This window comes from Pseudophryne corroboree, chromosome 6 (assembly GCF_028390025.1).
Source record: "Pseudophryne corroboree isolate aPseCor3 chromosome 6, aPseCor3.hap2, whole genome shotgun sequence".
Classification (NCBI taxonomy): Eukaryota; Metazoa; Chordata; class Amphibia; order Anura; family Myobatrachidae; genus Pseudophryne; species Pseudophryne corroboree.
The window spans coordinates 515,563,053-515,584,219 of record NC_086449.1 but is presented as its reverse complement, the minus strand read 5'-3'; the positions used below and the strand labels follow the sequence as shown (position 1 = coordinate 515,584,219).

The following is a 21,167-nucleotide window of genomic DNA, read 5'->3' as shown; positions in this document are numbered from 1 at the left end:
CATGGCTTACTGCTTCACAGGCTAGAAAGACTGAATATATATTTTTAAATGTTATATTGAATTTTTCATTACTGTGTATTTCACTGTCTAAAATATGTTTTGTAATACGTATGGAAACATTTATCCTTCAATAGCTGCATGTTGGGTAATGATTGTGAGCACTTGACACTGAGTAAGTGTAACCAACAAAACCGCTACGGTTATATTTCCAATATATATATGTTAACTTTTTTTGTCTTCTGGAATTTGAAACATAATAAAAAAAATGAAATAATAAAAATAATACATTATTAAAAATAATAATTTCAATAATTAAAAGAAGATACACACTGTTAGGGTGGAATTTATCAAGAAGGAATTTGTGAATTTATTCTGGTGTTTTTTGTGGTTTCATTTTGTACTGTTTTTCTTTAAATAAATTATATTGAATTTTAACATGTCCCTTTCAAATGATTAGATAGAACTTTAAAAGTAACATTGTACATTGCAGGTTAATTGCTGATATTGACATATCAATATATGTCTATATCCAGGTTTGCTACTACAGCATTTAGTAAATAAGAAGCTGACATATTGTTCATTTTAATTCACATAGGCCATAGATAACCACAGAAGGTGATTTAAATGTAAAATTATTATTATTAAAAGTTAAATCTTAAAAAAACTAATTTCCAAATATAGTACTGAAAATCAAAAGGAACTGTACTTGATTTTGTCTCTACTAGTTAGCTATTATATTGGTTATGTATTGTTTTTTCTATTTTGCTTATATATTTTTTTTTTTCTTTCTTTATATTTCTAATGATGGGCATACATGCTACAATTATCTGACCGATCTGACCGATATCAGCGGATAATTGAAGTGTGTATGCGGGCAACTGATTAAAAAATAATCGACCGGTCTGGCGTGCCAGATCGTCCAGCATGTCCCTCCAATTCAATATTTTCAAAGTGCTTGGTCGGCCGCATTGGCCAGTGTACGCCCTGTCGTGGCCGACTCACGAACATTCCCCTGTTACTGATATCTAGGACATTACACTGTGAGAGATCTCACAGTGTATGTCCAGATATCAGTGGGATCATATAGCATGCCTGTCATTCTGACAGGCATTTAATCTGACCGTGTATGCCCGGCATAATAATAAAATATTATGGGGGATATGTTTACATTTGATGACCTCATGTAAAATAATAAAACCATTGTGTAAAAGGAAGACTTATATGAGTCATGTATGTTGAGCAGGTGACATTTTTTGTGTCACCTTTTCTTTCCAAGTGCAGACGTTTTTGCGCATAGCACCGGAGCTGGTTTAAGGCCACATGAAATCATGGGCAAGATACTTGTTTGGGGCTCTCTGTGTTTATGTAGAACATAATTTATTAGATTAGGTAGAAAGAGCATCTAGCTGTAATTTGTCCAAGTATGTAATAATTACTTGCATCAAAGGAACTGTGGTGATGTATAATAAGCTCCTGACTAGGTTTGCAGCATGGGAGCCTTCAGGGACCAAAAGAAAATGTTAGCTTACAGAAAGGTTGGGGTGTGCATAGAGAACACTCCCTTTTGAGATGACAAGGGCTCATTCATGAATAAATGTCAAAACAACTTCATGCAATTCAGAAACCTCACGTTCTTATAGCAAGCCACCAACCCACACTGACACCACTGCCATACAGGAATCTACAGTAAGTCGCTAGTATCACTGTAGATAGCTAAATATCTACTTTTAAAACATATTTCAAGACATTAACATATTTATTTTGTTGTTGCTTAGCACAAATAATTTTGGAACTATGCAAAGGTTCAAAAGAGTATACACTGCAACATTTGTTTTAATGGCCCCCACATATTATTTAATTCTAACTAAGACGCATTTTCTGCAATAAAAATATGCCCAACACGAGCAGAGTTGTATAGGAATTGTCATTTCGCTTGCGCCACGTATCTCCCATTGTGAGCGTATTGAGGCTAGATGTATGAGCACACATTTGTAGAAAGAGCAGTCTATAGCACTCCTTGGCACATTTGGAATTCAATTTAATACTCCAAACTACTTGCGTTGAAAATAAGAAGCCACAAGATATCTCTGATTCTCCACTTAGCCTTTATGTACCATTCAGTGCCTTAAATTCTACTCCATCTTTATTGTGCAGTGCTTTGAGAGATCCCGTAACACCTTGCCTGTCATGGTCGCATGTGATGTGACCAATGGCAGTAGTCTGTGACCTGTCTTGGTCTCATCACATGCAAACAGCTTTCCCCCGGCATCCGCAACCCTCAGCCCCTATTGTGTGCTGCCCCTTTAGTGTGCCTGGAACCAGCAGTGACACCCTGCCAGAATCGCGCCCCAGAATACCATGCAGCTGGCATTCTGGAGCGCATGCTCCGTAAAGGCACAGCGCAGGGAGGGGAACTTTGTTCCTCTCCCACGATTTAGCTGATCTCTGCATGTGCAGAGATCAGCTGCAGCAGAGGCACTGGCGTATTTATAATGGGTGCAGGGTTTGCGGTGCATCGGCACAGCAGTGCCGCAGAAATCACCAGGAGAATGGCATGTCACCATTTTCCCGGTGTTTTGCACATGCGCAGTAAGGAAATCACTGGGAAAATGTCCGCCACTCCATTTTCCCAGAGACCTGCGCATGCACACTAGACTCTGGGACAGCGCTAGGATCACCAGCTAGAGAGGAGGGGTCCCAGTCGGAGCCTGCACATGGGACTCCTCCTCTATATATGCGCCCCTGAGCAGGAGGGACTGGTCAGTCCCCCCCTGTAAGCGCACTGCTGTGGGCGGAATATGCAAATGAGGGGTGTGGGGGGCCAACTCCCAATAGGGAAACTTTGACCAGTGGGGGTGGGGGACGTAAAGTTAAATATTTAAAATAAGATTTTACTTACCGATAAATCTATTTCTCGTAGTCCGTAGTGGATGCTGGGACTCCGTAAGGACCATGGGGAATAGCGGCTCCGCAGGAGACAGGGCACAAAATAAAAGCTTAAGGATCAGGTGGTGTGCACTGGCTCCTCCCCCTATGACCCTCCTCCAAGCCTCAGTTAGGATACTGTGCCCGGACGAGCGTACATAATAAGGAAGGATATTGAATCCCGGGTAAGACTCATACCAGCCACACCAATCACACCGTACAACTTGTGATCTGAACCCAGTTAACAGTATGATAAACGCAAAGGAGCCTCTGAAAAGATGGCTCACAACAATAATAACCCGAATTTTTGTAACAATAACTATATACAAGTATTGCAGACAATCCGCACTAGGGATGGGCGCCCAGCATCCACTACGGACTACGAGAAATAGATTTATCGGTAAGTAAAATCTTATTTTCTCTGACGTCCTAGTGGATGCTGGGACTCCGTAAGGACCATGGGGATTATACCAAAGCTCCCAAACGGGCGGGAGAGTGCGGATGACTCTGCAGCACCGAATGAGAGAACTCCAGGTCCTCCTCAGCCAGGGTATCAAATTTGTAGAATTTAGCAAACGTGTTTGCCCCTGACCAAGTAGCTGCTCGGCAAAGTTGTAAAGCCGAGACCCCTCGGGCAGCCGCCCAAGATGAGCCCACTTTCCTTGTGGAATGGGCTTTTACTGATTTTGGCTGTGGCAATCCTGCCACAGAATGTGCAAGCTGAATTGTACTACAAATCCAACGAGCAATCGTCTGCTTAGAAGCAGGAGCACCCAGCTTGTTGGGTGCATACAGGATAAACAGCGAGTCAGATTTTCTGACTCCAGCCGTCCTGGAAACATATATTTTCAAGGCCCTGACAACGTCAAGCAACTTAGAGTCCTCTAAGTCCCTGGTAGCCGCAGGTACCACAATAGGTTGGTTCATGTGAAATGCAGAAACCACCTTAGGTAGAAATTGAGGACGAGTCCTCAATTCCGCCCTGTCAGAATGAAAAATGAAGTAAGGGCTTTTATATGATAAAGCCGCTAATTCTGACACACGCCTGGCTGAAGCCAAGGCTAACAGCATCGATACCTTCCATGTGAGATATTTTAAGTCCACAGTGGAAAGTGGTTCAAACCAATGTGACTTTAGAAAACTCAACACCACATTGAGATCCCAAGGTGCCACTGGAGGCACAAAAGGAGGCTGTATGTGCAGCACCCCTTTTACAAATGTCTGAACTTCAGGTACTGAAGCCAGTTCTTTCTGGAAGAAAATCGACAGGGCCGAAATTTGAACCTTAATGGACCCTAATTTTAGGCCCACAGACAGTCCTGTTTGCAGGAAATGAAGGAAACGACCCAGATGAAATTCCTCTGTAGGGGCCTTCTTGGCCTCACACCACGCAACATATTTACGCCAAATGCGGTGATAATGTTTTGCGGTTACGTCCTTCCTGGCTTTGACCAGAGTAGGGATGACTTCTTCTGGAATGCCTTTTTCCCTCAGGATCCGGCGTTCAACCGCCATGCCGTCAAACGCAGCCGCGGTAAGTCTTGGAACAGACAAGGCCCCTGCAGTAGCAGGTCCTTTCTTAGAGGTAGAGGCCACGGTTCGTCCGTGAGCATCTCTTGAAGTTCCGGGTACCAAGTCCTTCTTGGCCAATCCGGAACCACGAGTATAGTTCTTACTCCTCTCCTTCTTATGATTCTCAGTACTTTTGGTATGAGAGGCAGAGGAGGGAACACATACACTGACTGGTACACCCACGGCGTTACCAGAGCGTCCACTGCTATTGCCTGAGGGTCCCTTGACCTGGCGCAATATCTGTCCAGTTTTTTGTTTAGACGTGACGCCATCATGTCCACCTTTGGTTTTTCCCAACGGTTTACAATCAGGTGGAAGACTTCTGGGTGAAGTCCCCACTCTCCCGGGTGAAGGTCGTGTCTGCTGAGGAAGTCTGCTTCCCAGTTGTCCACTCTCGGAATGAACACTGCTGACAGTGCTATCACATGATTTTCCGCCCAGCGAAGAATCCTTGCAGCTTCTGCCATTGCCCTCCTGCTTCTCGTGCCGCCCTGTCTGTTTACGTGGGCGACTGACGTGATGTTGTCCGATTGGATCAACACCGCCTGACCCTGAAGCAGAGGTTTTGCTTGACTTAGGGCATTGTAAATGGCCCTTAGTTCCAGAATGTTTATATGAAGAGATGTTTCCATGCTTGACCACAAGCCCTGGAAATTCCTTCCCTGTGTGACTGCTCCCCAGCCTCTCAGGCTGGCATCCGTGGTTACCAGGATCCAATCCTGAATGCCAAATCTGCGGCCCTCTAGTAGATGAGCACTCTGCAGCCACCACAGGAGAGACACCCTTGTCCTTGGCGACAGGGTTATCCGCTGATGCATCTGCAGATGCGATCCGGACCATTTGTCCAGTAGATCCCACTGAAACGTTCTTGCATGGAATCTTCCGAATGGAATCGCTTCGTAAGAAGCCACCATTTTTCCCAGGACCCTCGTGCACTGATGCACTGAGACCTGGCCTGGCTTTAGGAGGTTCCTGACTAGCTCGGATAACTCCCTGGCCTTCTCCTCCGGGAGAAACACCTTCTTCTGGACTGTGTCCAGAATCATTCCTAGGAACAGTAGACGTGTCGTTGGAATCAGCTGCGATTTTGGAATATTTAGAATCCACCCGTGCTGACGTAACACTACTTGAGATAGTGCTACTCCGACTTCTAACTGTTCCCTGGATCTTGCCCTTATCAGGAGATCGTCCAAGTAAGGGATAATTAAAATGCCTTTTCTTCGTAGAAGAATCATCATTTCGGCCATTACCTTGGTAAAGACCCGAGGTGCCGTGGACAATCCAAACGGCAGCGTCTGAAACTGATAATGACAGTTTTGTACTACAAACCTGAGGTACCCTTGGTGAGAAGGGTATATTGGGACGTGGAGATAAGCATCTTTGATGTCCAGAGACACCATATAGTCCCCTTCTTCCAGGTTCGCTATCACTGCTCTGAGTGACTCCATCTTGAATTTGAACCTTTTTATGTAAGTGTTCAAGGATTTCAGATTTAAAATTGGTCTCACCGAGCCGTCCGGCTTCGGTACCACAAACAGCGTGGAATAATACCCCTTTCCTTGTTGCAGGAGGGGTACCTTGATTATCACCTGCTGGGAATACAGCTTGTGAATGGCTTCCAAAACTGCCTCCCTGTCGGAGGGAGACTTTGGTAAAGCAGACTTCAGGAACCGACGAGGGGGAAACGCCTCGAATTCCAGTTTGTACCCCTGCGATACTACCTGTAGAATCCAGGGATCCACTTGCGAGTGAGCCCACTGCGCGTTGAAATTCTTGAGACGGGCCCCCACCATATCTGAGTCTGCTTGTAAAGCCCCAGCGTCATGCTGAAGACTTGGCAGAAGCAGGGGAGGGCTTCTGCTCCTGGGAAGCGGCTGCATGGTGCAGTCTTTTTCCTCTTCCTCTGCCCCGGGGCAGAAAGGAGTGGCCTTTTGCTCGCTTGTACTTATGGGAACGAAAGGACTGAGTTTGAAAAGACGGTGTCTTTTTCTGCTGATGTGAAGTGACCTGGGGTAAAAAGGTGGATTTTCCAGCCGTTGCCGTGGCCACCAGGTCCGATAGACCAGCCCCAAATAACTCCTCCCCTTTATACGGCAATACTTCCATGTGCCGTTTGGAATCCGCATCCCCTGACCACTGTCGCGTCCATAACGCTCTTCTGGCAGAGATGGACATAGCACTTACTCTTGATGCCAGGGTGCAAATATCCCTCTGTGCATCACGCATATATAGTAATGCATCCTTTAAATGTTCTATAGTTAACAAAATATTGTCCCTATCCAGGGTATCAATATTCTCAGTCAGGGAATCCGACCATGCGACTCCAGCACTGCACATCCAGGCTGAGGCGATTGCTGGTCGCAGTATAACACCAGTATGTGTGTATATACCCATCTTTGTGGTACTTGTAGTGTCAGAAAGGTTCAATGCCTCTTTCATTGCCGTGATCATGTAACGTGTGGCCCTACTGGACATTACGTTTGTCTCGTCACCGTCGACACTAGACTCAGTATCTGTGTCAGGGTCTGTGTCGACCCACTGAGGTAACGGGCGTTTTAGCGCCCCTGACGGTGTCTGAGACGCCTTGACAGGCACTAATTGATTTGCCGGCTGTCTCATGTCGTCAACAGTTTTTTGCAAATTGCTGACATTATCACTTAATTGTTTAAATACAATCATCCAGTCAGGTGTCGACTCCCTAGGGGGTGACATCACCAACACAGGCAACTGCTCCGCCTCCACATCATTTTCCTCCTCATACATGTCGACACACGCGTACCGACACACAGCACACACACCGGGAATGCTCTGATAGAGGACAGGACCTCACTTAGCCCTTTGGAGAGACAGAGGGAGAGTCTGCCAGCACACACCCAGCGCTATATATATATACAGGGATAACCTTATATAAGTGTTATTCCCTTATAGCTGCTGTTATTATCGTTATTTGCTGCCAAAAATGCCCCCCCTTCTCTTTTTTACCCTGATTCTGAAGCAGGACTGCAGGGGAGAGTCAGGGAGCCGTCCTTCCAGCGGAGCTGTGAGGGAAAATGGCGCTTGTGTGCTGAGGAGATAGGCTCCGCCCCTTCACGACGTCCTTATCTCCCGCTTTTTTGTGTAAAAATGGCAGGGGTTAAAATACATCCATATAGCCCAGGAGCTATATGTGATGTATTCTTTTTGCCACCTAAGGTATATACTGTTATATTGCGTCTCAGGGCGCTCCCCCCCAGCGCCCTGCACCCTCAGTGACCGGAGTGTGAAGTGTGCTGAGAGCAATGGCGCACAGCTGCGGTGCTGTGCGCTACCTTAGTCTGAAGACAGGATGTCTTCTGCCGCCGATTTCACCGGACCTCTTCGTCTCTTCTGGCTCTGTAAGGGGGACGGCGGCGCGGCTCCGGTGACCCATCCAGGCTGAACCTGTGATCGTCCCTCTGGAGCTAATGTCCAGTAGCCTAAGAAACCCGATCCACTCTGCACTCAGGTGAGTCCGTTTCTTCTCCCCTTAGTCCCACGATGCAGTGAGCCTGTTGCCAGCAGGACTCACTGAAATAAAAAAAACCTAAACTAAACTTTTATTCTAAGCAGCTCAGGAGAGCCACCTAGATTGCACCCTTCTCGGCCGGGCACAAAAATCTAACTGAGGCTTGGAGGAGGGTCATAGGGGGAGGAGCCAGTGCACACCACCTGATCCTTAAGCTTTTATTTTGTGCCCTTTTGAGCCGCTATTCCCCATGGTCCTTACGGAGTCCCAGCATCCACTAGGACGTCAGAGAAATTATGGTGAGGGAAGGGGGGGGGGGGGGGGGGTGTAATAATAAATAAAAATACCCTGGTCACAGGTACCTAAAAGTTGTTTTTTTTTTTAACAGGGGGGTGGATTATAAAACATGATGGGGTTTTTACTACTAACGGGGTGTGTGTGTGGGGGGGGGGGCACTATTATTAGAACTTAATGCCACTGTTGGGTCTCTTGCCAGTGGGTTATTCACATGCGGGGATGAGGTGCAAAACACCCCCTAGATTTATTTTTCTAACTAAAATAATTTCATATTTTATTAAAAACACTTTTTAAACTTTATTAAGTCATTTTAAAAAAACAACAATTTCAGAGCAGTTTTGTGCAGAAAAAAAATCATCTGTTAAGTGGTTAAAGAAAAAAAACATGATATTGATACATCTGTTGTAGCTTTTCTCACAGAAAATCTTATACAGCATGTGGAGTAATACCTATGTTTTTGGGATGCAACTTATCATGGGGGCTAATGTCTAACTCAGCGGCATACTCTATCACTCCTTTACATATAAAACAGTACTTACTGTGCCAAAGTGACGTTAGAAATGGTCACAGGCATATGTTGTTTCTTAATGTGGTGTCCTTCCTTTACATGTTTAGGTTTGTGCCCATTTTTTACATTATTTGGTGTTAATATTTGCTTTATTATTTTAGAGACTTGTCGTATAATCATATCAAGGATTTGCCAAGCTTCTCTGGGTGTCAGCGGCTTCAGAAGATGTGAGTATTTGTTACTGGTGCAGCCAGGTGTTGTACAGATCATTCTCTCACTGTGACTTAAGCCTTCCACATCATATCACTTCAAACATAAACTCTTTACTTCCATTAACACTAAAGGTGATTTGATGGTGGAGAAAGGTTTCTTATGGAATTTCATGCTCCTGCAACCCACTTATAATTTGTCTTTCTTTTCAGAGATCTGCGTCATAATGAAATCTATGAAATTAGATCCAGCACCTTTCAGCAGCTGATTGTTCTGCGATCTTTGTGAGTGCTCTGCAAATCCCTTGTTGGTTTGAAACCATGTTACAGGAATATTAAACACTATAATGAATTTAACTAATTAAGCAATCACAAAAAGAATATCCTCCAATTTATTTATATATATATATATATATATATATATATATGTGTATGTATGTATATAGTTTTCCATATGTCTTTTTTGTTTTTTATTTGTTTTGGGTCTGTTTGTTGTTGTTTTATCATTAGGATCTATATGTATATTTAGTTCATTCTAAAAAAAAATATATTTTCTATTAAGAATTCCATCACTTGCTTAGTCTGGGTTGGATATACAATTAAATCATATAACTGATATTACATAATGGTACAATATACTCATCATTCTTATAACTTCTTCTATGTATACTGTACAGGGACTTGGCGTGGAACAAAATAGCACTCATTCACCCTAACTCATTTTCATCTTTGCCCTCTCTTACCAAGCTGTAAGTATTATTCAGATAAATGTGCAGTACTGAGTTTCTTACTTTTTGGCTTTTATAAAGGATTTGCATTTGTATATGTTTTCATCAGCCTATGGTAATACAGACCGTAAATATGGTCCAAGATTTGTACTTGTGGTATTGTGAGTGCTGATATTGATAGCTGAGCTGTAATATATGACAAACGTAACACACACATATTGTATAGATATTAGACATATAAACACTTTTAATTGATGGGCTTTTTATATATTGCTTTTATTCCAGCTGAAATTAATATTCCAAACACTTGTTAAATCATTTTCTAAGACCATAGGGGGCACAGGGAGGATGATGGGTATAGCCTGGAAAGGAAAGTCTGGGCTCCATTTTAGTTACCCAGCAGTCCAGGGCTCCCTCTCCCCTATACCCCGCCCCCAGCCAGCCAGTTAATTTAGCATGTCCATGGAAAGGAGCAACAAAAAGGAGAGGGAAAAGAAAGACTGGCACACACACAACACACACAGTGGCAAGAGAGCCGGTAACACAGAAACTAATCCATTGCAGAGTAGGTGTAGCGGATAGTCAAACAGAGCCACCAGGCCAAAGTCTGTTTAGAACCCGGCCAGTCATGAAAATCATACAGGACAAACAGAGAATCAACCCTGCGGAAGTCTCTGGTCCTGTCCGCATAAATCTTGAGATTCCCCACTAAATACAGAGAGGCTTCCTCTGGTGAAGAGTCAGGAACATTGAAAGCCTATACCACAAATTGATGTGGACACGCAACCTCCTGATTGATGTGGACACGCAAACTTAGCGAGGCCACAGAATGGCCTAACCCAAATGTGAGATCAAAAAGGGGGAATGACAAGACAAGGCACTCAAATCAGACCTGATGCTATGGCAAGTAGGTAGACTTAAGCCAATGAAAATCCACTGGATCCAAAGGCTCCAAAAGAGCAAACCAAGAGTCCGAAGAACCAAAGATAGGTTCCAGGGAAACACAGGATGAACAAACGGTAGCTGCACTTGGAGACCACCATGCTTGTGTGCATGAGGCATTGAATGGGAGCAGCATTTGGAAGGCATGCTGTTCCTTGTAGTGCCAATGGGAGATCCTGGGGGTGGCTCCCTGGTAAGTTAGCTCTCAGTCTGGAACTGTTTTAGTAATGGCCTTTATTATGAGGCGTACTGTGACAAATTACATGGCCCAATGTGGGCACTGCTATCAAGTAGTTAGTACTGCTGTATCAGAGAAGCCGTGAAGTGGCCAGCAGCTAAACATGTGTTTGCAAACATTTGTGACGAATTCTCTGAATTTTATTACCAGATAGATTCAGGGATGGTTACAGGTAATTTTCAGTGTGCGGAAGGGAATTTGGGGGTGGGGATTTGCACCCCCCTTCCTCTTTGTTTGTTTGTTGGTCACCCTGAAAAAATGTCCATACATCAGGTAAGAGTGCAATATGCCTCTGGAAGAGAACAAACAGAGCTGAAATCTGTACCTTCAAGAAAGAGAGCTGGAAGTCAAAATCCAGACCAATCTGCAGAATGGAAAGAACTCATTAGAGCCAGAATGACCTGAGGTAGAAGCCTTTGGCCAAATTTCACATACGTCCGCCAAACACTGTGATAATTTTAGCTGAATAAAGCTTCTGGACATTAAGCATGGTACAAATTACCTGTCTTAAAAACCCCTACCCTCTTAGGATGGATATTGCAAGCATCTGGATGGAAGCACAAGCCCTGAGAAAGAAGATCCGGTCATAGAGGCAGACGCAGTGGAGCGGCCCAGGAAATCTGCATGCCACACCTGCTGTGATCAATCTGTGGTCAGTCTGGAGCCACCAGGATCACTGTCCCCCCACTCTATTTTCAATTTACAGAGAACCCACTGAATCATCAGTATTGGAGGAAAGATGTAACACCCACATCACTGTCAGAGTGTCCACCATGAGATCCCCAGGATCCCTGTATGGGATCCACATCTCGGTAGCTGGTAGTTCTGTTGAGATACCGTCATAGTGATGTCTGGTAGGTCCCAATGGTGGACAAGTAGATGGAACATGTCTGGACATAGAGCTCACTTGCTCGACTGAATGCCCTGGCAGCCTAGGAAGTCTGCTCCCCAAATCTGGACACACGAGGATGACCAACTCTAGCAGAGTCACAATTGATGCTCTCTGACATGTGCACTCCGGGAGCCGGTGAGATGCTAAAAGCATCACAGGGCTGCGATCGCCTCTGCCTGATTGACAGGCAGAGGTGGTCGCAGGGCGGGCAGGGGCGTGCCAACAGTGTTAGAACGCCATTGGTGGGGCGCGGCCAGGACAACGCAATCGTGTCCAGACCGTTGTGGTGGTGAGCCGTGGTGGCTGCGTGACATCACATGCAGCCACTGCGCCCCCGGGAACATGGCATAAAGCCGCCTGCTAGTGCGCAGGAGCTGCACTGACAGGGAACTACTCGCCGGGTGCAAAAGCATTGCCGCTGTGCGATGCTTTTGCACCCTTGTGGAGGAAAGGGGGGGGGGGGGGGCAGACATGCGGGGCATGTCTGAGAAACTGATAGTAGACGTGCTAAATTTAGCACATCTACGATCAGATCTGAATTACCCCCATTGTACAGATGTGGTTTGACAGTGTTAGCAGTAAATGATACAGTCACATAACCTTTTTTATACTTTACAGAAAAGTCTCATTACACTTTTATAGAATACAAAATGTAGTAGTGTCATATACACAAAAAGAATAGGGTCTTGAAATATAATAATAAAAGTGAACAGTATAAAATATAATTAAAAACCAAAACAAATACGGGCATCGAGTGCTGGAGCAGACAATGCACCTACTGTGTACCTTGGGCCGGTAGCCTAGGATACCCAGTCTCTGTAGTCATGTTGCATGTTTCCTTTAGTGTTAAAGAGACTTTGGGGGTGATTCCAACCCGATCGCACACTGCGCTTCCTCGCAGCCATGCGTTCGGGTCAGAACTGCGCATGCGTGGCGGCCGCATTGCGCAGGCGCGCCATTGCCAGGTGACGGCCATCGCCAGGCAGTGACGCCGCTACCGAAGAAAGCGGTCGCAGCGGTGACCGCAAGAATATTGACAGGAGGAAGGCGGAACCGGGAGGCAACTCACCGTTTTCGGGGAGTGGTGAGTCCAACTCAGGCGTGTCCAGGCGTTTGGAAGGCGGATGTCTGAAGTCAATTCCGGGACCTGTATCGCTGGATCGATTGCACAGGGTAAGTAACTCTTACCCTGGTCTTGTTTTACAGGAAACTTTTTTTGCATAGCAGCCCTGCGTCTAGTTGATCGCACGGGCAGCAAAAAGTTGCTACGTGACCCCCTTTGTGCGGCTTTGTACACTGTGCGCCACGCTCTCCGCAGGCGGTTGCAGCCACCGAGGTGACCTTGCAGGGATGACGTTCTACTACTATCTATTATGTAATGCGAATAGATGGCCACAACTTCATACAATAGCCACACTAATGAATTAAGTACTGTCAGATGGGGGGAGCAATCAGCCAATTAGATGTGGCTAGCTGTTGCTGCTAATCGTAATCATCCTAGCCTCTCATTATACACCTGTTGACAGGTGAATAGGCATCTGCTAACAAGCTCTTACTGTACTTGGGCTACATAAGGAGCCGGGAGTAACAGATGTGACAAAATTTGCATACAGAAGTGTGCATGTGCATCATTTGGGCCGCAAGCGCAGTATGGAAATGCGTATTTTGTAGAGATGAGCGCCTGAAATTTTTCGGGTTTTGTGTTTTGGGTTCGGTTCCGCGGCCGTGTTTTGGGTTCGAACGCGTTTTGGCAAAACCTCACCGAATTTTTTTTGTCGGATTCGGGTGTGTTTTGGATTCGGGTGTTTTTTTCAAAAAACACTAAAAAACAGCTTAAATCATAGAATTTGGGGGTCATTTTGATCCCAAAGTATTATTAACCTCAAAAACCATAATTTACACTCATTTTCAGTCTATTCTGAATACCTCACACCTCACAATATTATTTTTAGTCCTAAAATTTGCACTGAGGTCGCTGTGTGAGTAAGATAAGCGACCCTAGTGGCCGACACAAACACCGGGCCCATCTAGGAGTGGCACTGCAGTGTCACGCAGGATGTCCCTTCCAAAAAACCCTCCCCAAACAGCACATGACGCAAAGAAAAAAAGAGGCGCAATGAGGTAGCTGTGTGAGTAAGATTAGCGACCCTAGTGGCCGACACAAACACCGGGCCCATCTAGGAGTGGCACTGCAGTGTCACGCAGGATGGCCCTTCCAAAAAACCCTCCCCAAACAGCACATGACGCAAAGAAAAAAAGAGGCGCAATGAGGTAGCTGTGTGAGTAAGATTAGCGACCCTAGTGGCCGACACAAACACCGGGCCCATCTAGGAGTGGCACTGCAGTGTCACGCAGGATGTCCCTTCCAAAAAACCCTCCCCAAACAGCACATGACGCAAAGAAAAAAAGAGGCGCAATGAGGTAGCTGTGTGAGTAAGATTAGCGACCCTAGTGGCCGACACAAACACCGGGCCCATCTAGGAGTGGCACTGCAGTGTCACGCAGGATGTCCCTTCCAAAAAACCCTCCCCAAACAGCACATGACGCAAAGAAAAAAAGAGGCGCAATGAGGTAGCTGACTGTGTGAGTAAGATTAGCGACCCTAGTGGCCGACACAAACACCGGGCCCATTTAGGAGTGGCACTGCAGTGTCACGCAGGATGTCCCTTCCAAAAAACCCTCCCCAATCAGCACATGATGCAAAGAAAAAGAAAAGAAAAAAGAGGTGCAAGATGGAATTGTCCTTGGGCCCTCCCACCCACCCTTATGTTGTATAAACAAAACAGGACATGCACACTTTAACCAACCCATCATTTCAGTGACAGGGTCTGCCACACGACTGTGACTGATATGACGGGTTGGTTTGGACCCCCCCCAAAAAAGAAGCAATTCATCTCTCCTTGCACAAACTGGCTCTACAGAGGCAAGATGTCCACCTCATCATCACCCTCCGATATATCACCGTGTACATCCCCCTCCTCACAGATTATCAATTCGTCCCCACTGGAATCCACCATCTCAGCTCCCTGTGTACTTTGTGGAGGCAATTGCTGCTGGTCAATGTCTCCGCGGAGGAATTGATTATAATTCATTTTAATGAACATCATCTTCTCCACATTTTCTGGATGTAACCTCGTACGCCGATTGCTGACAAGGTGAGCGGCGGCACTAAACACTCTTTCGGAGTACACACTTGTGGGAGGGCAACTTAGGTAGAATAAAGCCAGTTTGTGCAAGGGCCTCCAAATTGCCTCTTTTTCCTGCCAGTATAAGTACGGACTGTGTGACGTGCCTACTTGGATGCGGTCACTCATATAATCCTCCACCATTCTATCAATGTTGAGAGAATCATATGCAGTGACAGTAGACGACATGTCCGTAATCGTTGTCAGGTCCTTCAGTCCGGACCAGATGTCAGCATCAGCAGTCGCTCCAGACTGCCCTGCATCACCGCCAGCGGGTGGGCTCGGAATTCTGAGCCTTTTCCTCGCACCCCCAGTTGCGGGAGAATGTGAAGGAGGAGATGTTGACAGGTCGCGTTCCGCTTGACTTGACAATTTTGTCACCAGCAGGTCTTTCAACCCCAGCAGACTTGTGTCTGCCGGAAAGAGAGATCCAAGGTAGGCTTTAAATCTAGGATCGAGCACGGTGGCCAAAATGTAGTGCTCTGATTTCAACAGATTGACCACCCGTGAATCCTTGTTAAGCGAATTAAGGGCTCCATCCACAAGTCCCACATGCCTAGCGGAATCGCTCCGTGTTAGCTCCTCCTTCAATGTCTCCAGCTTCTTCTGCAAAAGCCTGATGAGGGGAATGACCTGACTCAGGCTGGCAGTGTCTGAACTGACTTCACGTGTGGCAAGTTCAAAGGGCATCAGAACCTTGCACAACGTTGAAATCATTCTCCACTGCGCTTGAGACAGGTGCATTCCACCTACTATATCGTGCTCAATTGTATAGGCTTGAATGGCCTTTTGCTGCTCCTCCAACCTCTGAAGCATATAGAGGGTTGAATTCCACCTCGTTACCACTTCTTGCTTCAGATGATGGCAGGGCAGGTTCAGTAGTTTTTGGTGGTGCTCCAGTCTTCTGTACGTGGTGCCTGTACGCCGAAAGTGTCCCGCAATTCTTCTGGCCACCGACAGCATCTCTTGCACGCCCCTGTCGTTTTTTAAAAAATTCTGCACCACCAAATTCAAGGTATGTGCAAAACATGGGACGTGCTGGAATTTGCCCATATTTAATGCACACACAATATTGCTGGCGTTGTCCGATGCCACAAATCCACAGGAGAGTCCAATTGGGGTAAGCCATTCCGCGATGATCTTCCTCAGTTGCCGTAAGAGGTTTTCAGCTGTGTGCGTATTCTGGAAAGCGGTGATACAAAGCGTAGCCTGCCTAGGAAAGAGTTGGCGTTTGCGAGATGCTGCTACTGGTGCCGCCGCTGCTGTTCTTGCGGCGGGAGTCCATACATCTACCCAGTGGGCTGTCACAGTCATATAGTCCTGACCCTGCCCTGCTCCACTTGTCCACATGTCCGTGGTTAAGTGGACATTGGGTACAACTGCATTTTTTAGGACACTGGTGAGTCTTTTTCTGACGTCCGTGTACATTCTCGGTATCGCCTGCCTAGAGAAGTGGAACCTAGATGGTATTTGGTAACGGGGGCACACTGCCTCAATAAATTGTCTAGTTCCCTGTGAACTAACGGCGGATACCGGACGCACGTCTAACACCAACATAGTTGTCAAGGCCTCAGTTATCCGCTTTGCAGCAGGATGACTGCTGTGATATTTCATCTTCCTCGCAAAGGACTGTTGAACAGTCAATTGCTTACTGGAAGTAGTACAAGTGGGCTTACGACTTCCCCTCTGGGATGACCATCGACTCCCAGCAGCAACAACAGCAGCGCCAGCAGCAGTAGGCGTTACACGCAAGGATGCATCGGAGGAATCCCAGGCAGGAGAGGACTCGTCAGAATTGCCAGTGACATGGCCTGCAGGACTATTGGCATTCCTGGGGAAGGAGGAAATTGACACTGAGGGAGTTGGTGGGGTGGTTTGCGTGAGCTTGGTTACAAGAGGAAGGGATTTACTGGTCAGTGGACTGCTTCCGCTGTCACCCAAAGTTTTTGAACTTGTCACTGACTTATTATGAATGCGCTGCAGGTGACGTATAAGGGAGGATGTTCCGAGGTGGTTAACGTCCTTACCCCTACTTATTACAGCTTGACAAAGGGAACACACGGCTTGACACCTGTTGTCCGCATTTCTGGTGAAATACCTCCACACCGAAGAGCTGATTTTTTTGGTATTTTCACCTGGCATGTCAACGGCCATATTCCTCCCACGGACAACAGGTGTCTCCCCGGGTGCCTGACTTAAACAAACCACCTCACCATCAGAATCCTCCTGGTCAATTTCCTCCCCAGCGCCAGCAACACCCATATCCTCCTCATCCTGGTGTACTTCAACACTGACATCTTCAATCTGACTATCAGGAACTGGACTGCGGGTGCTCCTTCCAGCACTTGCAGGGGGCGTGCAAATGGTGGAAGGCGCATGCTCTTCACGTCCAGTGTTGGGAAGGTCAGGCATCGCAACCGACACAATTGGACTCTCCTTGTGGATTTGGGATTTCGAAGAATGCACAGTTCTTTGCTGTGCTGCTTTTGCCAGCTTGAGTCTTTTCATTTTTCTAGCGAGAGGCTGAGTGCTTCCATCCTCATGTGAAGCTGAACCACTAGCCATGAACATAGGCCAGGGCCTCAGCCGTTCCTTGCCACTCCGTGTCGTAAATGGCATATTGGCAAGTTTACGCTTCTCCTCCGACAATTTTATTTTAGGTTTTGGAGTCCTTTTTTTTCTGATATTTGGTGTTTTGGATTTGACATGCTCTGTACTATGACATTGGGCATCGGCCTTGGCAGACGACGTTGCTGGCATTTCATCGTCTCGGCCATGACTAGTGGCAGCAGCTTCAGCACGAGGTGGAAGTGGATCTTGATCTTTCCCTAATTTTGGAACCTCAACATTTTTGTTCTCCATATTTTAATAGGCACAACTAAAAGGCACCTCAGGTAAACAATGGAGATGGATACTAGTATACAATTATGGACTGCCTGCCGAGTGCAGACACAGAGGTAGCCACAGCCGTGAACTACCGTACTGTACTGTGTCTGCTGCTAATATAGACTGGTTGATAAAGAGATGTCTATGTAACTATGTATGTATAAAGAAGAAAGAAAAAAAAACCACGGTTAGGTGGTATACAATTATGGACGGACTGCCTGCCGAGTGCAGACACAGAGGTAGCCACAGCCGTGAACTACCGTACTGTACTGTGTCTGCTGCTAATAATATAGACTGGTTGATAAAGAGATGTCGTAGTAGTATGTATGTATAAAGAAGAAAAAAAAACCACGGTTAGGTGGTATACAATTATGGACGGACTGCCTGCCGAGTGCAGACACAGAGGTAGCCACAGCCGTGAACTACCGTACTGTGTCTGCTGCGACTGGATGATAAATGATATAAAAAATATATATATATCACTACTGCAGCCGGACAGGTATATATTATATATTATATAATGACGGACCTGCTGGACACTGTCTGTCAGCAGAATGAGTTTTATTTTTATAGAATAAAAAAAAAAACAACACACAAGTGAAGTCACACGACGAGTGTTTAACTTTTTCAGGCAATCACAATATAAGTATACTACTAACTATACTGGTGGTCAGTGTGGTCAGGTCACTGGTCAGTCACACTGGCAGTGGCACTCCTGCAGCAAAAGTGTGCACTGTTTAATTTTAATATAATATTATGTACTCCTGGCTCCTGCTATAACCTATAACTGGCACTGCAGTGCTCCCCAGTCTCCCCCACAATTATAAGCTGTGTGAGCTGAGCAGTCAGACAGATATATAATATATATAGATGATGCAGCACACTGGGCTGAGCCTGAGCAGTGCACACAGATATGGTATGTGACTGAGTCACTGTGTGTATCGCTTTTTTCAGGCAGAGAACGGATATATTAAATAAACTGCACTGTCTGGTGGTCACTCACTATATAATATTATGTACTCCTGGCTCCTGCTATAACCTATAACTGGCACTGCAGTGCTCCCCAGTCTCCCCCACAATTATAAGCTGTGTGAGCTGAGCAGTCAGACAGATATATAATATATATAGATGATGCAGCACACTGGGCTGAGCCTGAGCAGTGCACACAGATATGGTATGTGACTGAGTCACTGTGTGTATCGCTTTTTTCAGGCAGAGAACGGATATATTAAATAAACTGCACTGTCTGGTGGTCACTCACTAGTAAACTCTCTGCACTCTCTACACTTCTACAGTACTCCTCCTAGTCCTAATCTCCAGTAAATCTCTCTCTCTTATAATCTAAATGGAGAGGACGCCAGCCACGTCCTCTCCCTATCAATCTCAATGCACGTGTGAAAATGGCGGCGACGCGCGGCTCCTTATATAGAATCCGAGTCTCGCGAGAATCCGACAGCGTCATGATGACGTTCGGGCGCGCTCGGGTTAACCGAGCAAGGCGGGAAGATCCGAGTCGCTCGGATCCGTGTAAAAAAAACTGAAGTTCGGGCGGGTTCGGATTCCGAGGAACCGAACCCGCTCATCTCTAGTATTTTGTGCAAAAAGAAGAATAAAAACCCCAAATAATAATTTCTAAATGTACATGAGCCACAATATCCTATCACATGTAATAAATATAATTAATATACATGAGCCCCAATATCCTATCACATGTAATAAATATAATTAATATACATGAGCCCCAATATCCTATCACATGTAATAAATGTAATTAATATACATGAGCCCCAATATCCTATCACATGTAGTAAATGTAATTAATATACATGAGCCCCAATACCCTATCACATGTAATAAATGTAATTAATGTACATGAGCCCCAATATCCTATCACATGTAGTAAATGTAATTAATATACATGAGCCCCAATATCCTATCACATGTAATAAATGTAATTAATATACATGAGCCCCAATATCCTATCACATGTAGTAAATGTAATTAATATACATGAGCCCCAATATCCTATCACATGTAATAAATGTAATTAATATACATGAGCCCCAATATCCTATCACATGTAATAAATGTACATGAGCCCCAATGTGTGTTTATATTCAAAAGGTATAAGCTAGAGTTTTACCTTAAATTGCACTTACTCATTATTAAAACTTGCAATTTGTTTTTCAATATAAAATTAGTTGACAAATAAGATAACAAGGTTTAATGAGAAGATTTAAATAATTGATTTGATTATGAACAATCATCTTTGCTGTCCCAGTCCTGCTGAAACATCTGTACAGTAATTTCTCTCTTTCTCTGCAGTGATCTTTCCTCCAACCATCTGACTTCATTTCCCGTTACTGGATTGAATGGTTTGACTCATTTGAAACTGACAGGAAACACTGCCCTGCAAGAACTCATTCCATCAGAGCATTTTCCAAAGCTCAGGTGAGCAATTCATTTTACAGCAGTACTAATTACTAGAGTGCTGGGAGGACTCGTGTGTCTAACATGGGACACAGTGTTTTTAATAATTTATTCCATCCTATTAATTGTTGAGCTTCTATGTGTTTTTTTTATTATTATTATTATTAGTCATTTTTTATTGAGAATATTCACCTTTATAAAACACTGTCCAGTGCAAATATTGTATGCAGAAAAATTGCATCACTTCTTACATGGTGGTACTCAGTCATATAGGGATTACTACATCACTTCTTACATGATGGTACTCAGATATATAGGGATTAATACATCACTTCTTACTTGGTGGTACTCAGGCATATAGGGATTACTACATCACTTCTTACTTGGTGGTACTCAGGCATATAGGGATTAATGCATCATCTCTTACATGATGGTACTCAGACATATAGGGATTAATACATCACTTCTTACTTGGTGGTACTCAGGCATATAGGGTTTAATGCATCATCTCTTACATGATGGTACTCAGATATATAGGGATTAATACAGCAAATCATCTGTTATATGGTATGCAGACATATAGGGGTATATTCAATTAGGGTCGGATCCATTCCGACATGCATTTGTTGGAATGGATCCGACAACCCCTATTCAATCTCATCTCAATTCAACTTTTAAAAAGTCGAATTGAGATGAGGGACCCAGAGGAGGAGGGGGGGAGCCGCGGGCAGACGGAGGAGAGCAGCGTTACAGTAGCGCTGCAGGAGGTTGACTCACAGCCGCCTGACCTCACGGCAGTGTCCACCCGACTCCAGCAAGCGTGACCTCACTTGCTGGAGCCGGGTGGAAGCTGCCGTGAGCGGCGCGGCTG

At 45.3% G+C, this 21,167-nt stretch overlaps 1 protein-coding gene and 1 long non-coding RNA gene across 4 annotated transcripts in view; one reads left to right on the top strand and one right to left on the bottom strand.

The window, feature by feature from the left end:
* The window catches only part of LGR5 (leucine rich repeat containing G protein-coupled receptor 5), a 314,155-nt gene that overhangs the window by 279,343 nt on the left and 13,645 nt on the right, over window positions 1–21,167 (top strand). For all 3 annotated transcript variants that reach the window (XM_063927462.1, XM_063927463.1, XM_063927464.1), the window contains 4 exons: window positions 8,948–9,013; window positions 9,209–9,280; window positions 9,673–9,744; window positions 20,192–20,317. In XM_063927462.1, coding sequence (XP_063783532.1) covers window positions 8,948–9,013; window positions 9,209–9,280; window positions 9,673–9,744; window positions 20,192–20,317 — 336 coding nt within the window. The remainder of the gene's footprint in view (window positions 1–8,947; window positions 9,014–9,208; window positions 9,281–9,672; window positions 9,745–20,191; window positions 20,318–21,167) is intronic.
* LOC134932757 (uncharacterized) overlaps window positions 1–21,167 on the bottom strand; it is a 91,123-nt gene that overhangs the window by 56,725 nt on the left and 13,231 nt on the right. The window lies entirely within an intron of this gene.